At 40.3% G+C, this 4,240-nt stretch overlaps 1 protein-coding gene across 1 annotated transcript; it reads right to left on the bottom strand.

Moving 5' to 3' along the window:
- Positions 1-413: 413 nt before the first annotated feature.
- On the bottom strand, positions 414-3,942 carry DCUN1D3 (defective in cullin neddylation 1 domain containing 3). Its single transcript, XM_044657461.1, has 2 exons — positions 3,512-3,942; positions 414-909 (listed from the first exon to the last, which is right to left on the bottom strand). Exons 1-2 carry the CDS (start codon positions 3,940-3,942, stop codon positions 414-416), a joined length of 927 nt encoding a protein of 308 aa, XP_044513396.1.
- Positions 3,943-4,240: the final 298 nt, after the last annotated feature.

Raw genomic sequence — 4,240 nt, 5'->3', positions numbered from 1 at the left:
TGAAAAATGTAGTATGCAAAACTGAGATCTGGCACTGTATCATTTTGTAATGTTAATTCAACCTAACCCTGCCTCCTCCCCTCCCCCCAAATAAAAATCTAAATTGTGCAAGAAATGGCAGACTCATTCTATCTGAAGGCTTAAAAAAAATTACACAACATGTAGCCAGGGTCAAATATTTCAGGACCAAAAAAAAAAACCCCCCAAAAACAAAAAAAAAAAAACGTTTAAAAAGGATAACCAAAAATGAAGAAAGTGCCTAAAACATGATACAGCATTTTAGAGCCCTTTCAAATACAAGGCAGAGAAAGGTGTAAAGTAGAAAATATCCGGATCCTCAGTAATTTCCAGAAAGTTCCAAGTTCTCCACTGGCTGAAGGACAACAGACAGCAGGTGGTTCTGACACGGCTTCTCACACATACTGATAAGTCTGCTCCTCTTGACACAGGCTCTCTGTGTCTGAAGTCGTCAGACCTTTCGTTTCCTCTCCCTTTTTCCTTCGTTCCATCTCCCATTCCACAAAGGTATCAAAGAGACTAGGCCAGGCCTCATCTTCACTGTAGTTACTGAGGTCGGGTCCGATCACCTGAGTAAAGTTTAGGAACATGTTCCATGTGTCCCGGGAAATTCCCTTGACTCCCGAGGGGTTCTCTGTTAGGAAGTGTAACCACTGGTCCAACACAGGGGGGTTGTTTTGGGTAAAAACAAGCTTCCAAAGGGCAATGGCTATTTCCCTATGCAGTGACCTCTGCCCTTCTTCAGAGTCCAGGCCAAACTGAAATGTAAAGCGGTAGAGATCCTTGAACTTATCCTCTTGTTTGGCTTCATTTAGGAGACTGGGGAACCGAGCACAAATCCCATCAATGCTGTCTGCACTTATGGCTTTGCAGCCCTCAAAAAACTCCTTCCTATAAAGGGAAGTAGAAAAAAAAAGGTATCACCAAAACACATTCAGATTTTCCATTAAAAGACTAATTCAAGAGAGAGTTCAATTTAATTAATTAAATATTTATTAAGAAAGACAGGACAGGGATGTGAAGACCTAAACAAAACAGTCCCTACCCTTCCTATCAGGGAGAAACAATACAAAAATAAATAACAAATATTAATTATATACAAAATAATGGAGGAAGAGGGAGAAAATATTAATAACAGGAGGAGGCATTAGGAAAGCCTTCTCTTAAGGGCTAGGCAGCATAAGAACTAAATGCTGAATTACAATTTCTACAAAGCAGAAATCAGATAGAAATGCATTCCTAATGTGGAGATCAGTCTGACAAAGACTAGAGATAGAATACTGTACATGAGGAATATCAAGTAAGTTAGTTTGTCTGGAATATAATGTGCTTGAGAGGGAGTAAAATGAAATCAGCTTGAAAAGCCAGAGAGGGAAAGGCTTTAAATAGCAAATAGAAGCATTTTTACTTTATCTTAGAGCAGTTATGGGCAAACATTTTAAAGGAAAGGAAATGCTCATCTGTCAGTCTGTTTCTAAATTGTATCCTACTCATATTCGTCAGATTAGGAATAATGTTGCAGGGTCGGATAGAACATTTCAGGGGGCCACATCTGGCCTGCGGGCCATAGTTTGCCCATCACTGTCTTAGAGACAATAAATTTGCTGCTGAAGAGTTTTCTGCAGTGGAATGGCATGGCCACACCTGTGTTTTAAAGAGAATCAATTTAATAGCTATGTGGAGGAGGGATTGCAGGAAGGACAAAGTGAAGGTAGAAAGACAAATGCTAGAAGTCATCAGGGCTGTGATCCTGAAAGGAGGGACCTTCATTTGCCTTTCTTTGAAACCTTAGTGCTTTAGCACAATGCCCAACACATAGTAAGTCTTAATAGATGCTCAGTGATTGACTGGCTAATTTAAGGCAATGGTTGTGTGAGTGAAAAGGATGTTTATGAGAGATTTTGTAAAAGTAACATCAATAGGTTTTGGTAAACTAACAAGATTTGGGGATTGATTGATGGAGAGTAAAGAAAGTTTCAAACCTGAGTGACAAGGGCAATGATATTCTTGACACAAACAAGGAAGTTAAAATACAGTGGAAATGTCTGGAATTCAGAAGATAAAGGCAGACTCAGGAGTCATCCAAATAGACATGTTAACCATCATGAGAACCGATGAGGTTTTTTACCAACAGAATATTGAGAAAAGAGCCTGGGGTACACTGAAGTAAAGGGGAGAGGATAAGGCCAGGGATCTGACTAAAGAAAATGAGAAGAAACTGTCGCAACAGGTAGTGGATTTCCATCAAAAGGAGGTGGTCAGAATAGCCACCATGGTGGAGGTCTTGTTTGGTGCTTGATTGATGGTAATCCAAAGGATCAACTAACCCAGAGTCTCTAATGTGAAAAGTAATTATTATGCATTTTCATTTAGATTTTCTGAAGAGGTGTGTGTAGAATTAGTATTGTGAATGAAGTCCTTTGGTACACTTTAGTACAGGGAAATGCAGCCTCTGAACTTCCCTCCCAACTTACTGGGAATATTGTGATCAGGAGACCATGGCAAGAACTGTTATGGATATCTTGAAAGATAGGGTGTCACTGCATTTATCCCTATCCCTAAAGGGATATGATGTTAATAAATTACCCACCACCAGTGACAGCTCTCAGAAGAGATAATTTCCAGGAACAAGAGAATAATAAGCAAGTAGCCATTCTCCCTTTTCAATAACTACAAATAAATGGTTAGGTTTTTGATCATAGATTTAAGAACTGGAAGGGATCTTGCCAACTAGTCTGAGGGATGGAAAGATGGAGGGAAAGAAGGTAAGGTTTATTAAGTACCTACTATGTGCCAGGTATTACAGTAAGCACTTTACAATAATTATATCATTTATTCCTCACAATGATCTTGGAAGGTAGGTGCTATTATTATTCTACTGCTGAGAAAATTTGGGCATATAGAAGTTAAGAAACTTGCCAAATAATACACACTAATAAGTGTCTGGGGCCAGACATGAACTCCAGTCTTCATGACTCCAGGCTCAGCACTCTAACCACCGTACCACCTAAATAAATGCACAGCTGACAGGATAGTTATTTCCACTAACTGCTCAAAATTAGAGAACATTAAACGAAAATCATGTCAACTTGGGAAAAATACCAGCACAGAACTAAGTATCTTTCCATCTTTGTAGATCTGTAAGAACATAAAGATTCTATTGGCTTAACCTTTGAGAATCTCTATTCTATCACGAGGCATCTGAGGCAGTTATGAATTATCAAACTTTAAAGAGAAAGTTGTATGTATTTTCAAAAGAAAGAATGACATGAGTTCTTTAATCTTCACATCTAAACTTCATACTAATTTTAAGAAATCAATGAGACAAAACAGTAAAATGACTTGCCCCCTGCCCAATGGCCAGGAAGTAAAGAACCAAAACTTGAATCTATATCTCCCATATTCCATTCTAGTTCTTCCTTTTGCTTGTACATAGTAGCTCCCTTTTAAACCTCTCACCCTGTACCCCAAACAAAATGTACTTCTAACTAACCTTGTGAACTTGCACATGGTAGCAGCCTGGAATTTCCAAGCCAAGACTAGTACTTTAAATTCTGTGGGATCAACACACAGATCATTACAGAAGCGCTCCATGCCTTCCTCCAAAATCGCCTCTTCCCGCTCATCCTTATAACGCCTAAATAGTTCCTCCATCCTCTGCAGGGATGACTCCTCAGTGCTGGACTCAGGATCCCTCCTGGCATCTCCAGATGATGTTGGAAACTGACATGACTCTGAAGCTGCCTCTGCCTTCTTGGTCCCATTGACAAGGATGTCACCACCAGGCTTCCCACAAGTTGGGGTGTGATCATCTCGGTGGCTCCCACTGCGCTTACTATGGGATTTGCCACTGGGATCCCGATCTCCATTTTTGCTGCCTAAGGTAGATGATGGATTCTTGCATTTGGTGACACACTGGCCCATGGTGCAGGTGGCCCAGCCTTTAGAGCGGCCCCCTTCTGATTGGACAGCCTCTCTGATGATGGCCAGCGTGCCTCAACATTCCATCGACAGGAAGCAGACAACCTAGAAACAATTTTAAGAGTCAGTTGCCTCTACGCATGAGAAATATAGCACAAAATCTGAAAAGGATATAATGTTCTAAGGCTCCCCATTCCATCCCCCCCAGCCGAGGCAGGGAATTCCAATAGGCTATATATTGTTCTTCCTCAGCAAGACAACAAAGAATTAATGAGATATTGATTGTTCATAACCAATCTTA

This window comes from Gracilinanus agilis, chromosome 1, assembly GCF_016433145.1.
Source record: "Gracilinanus agilis isolate LMUSP501 chromosome 1, AgileGrace, whole genome shotgun sequence".
Lineage (NCBI taxonomy): Eukaryota > Metazoa > Chordata > Mammalia > Didelphimorphia > Didelphidae > Gracilinanus > Gracilinanus agilis.
This window is presented reverse-complemented; position numbering and strand designations above follow the sequence as displayed.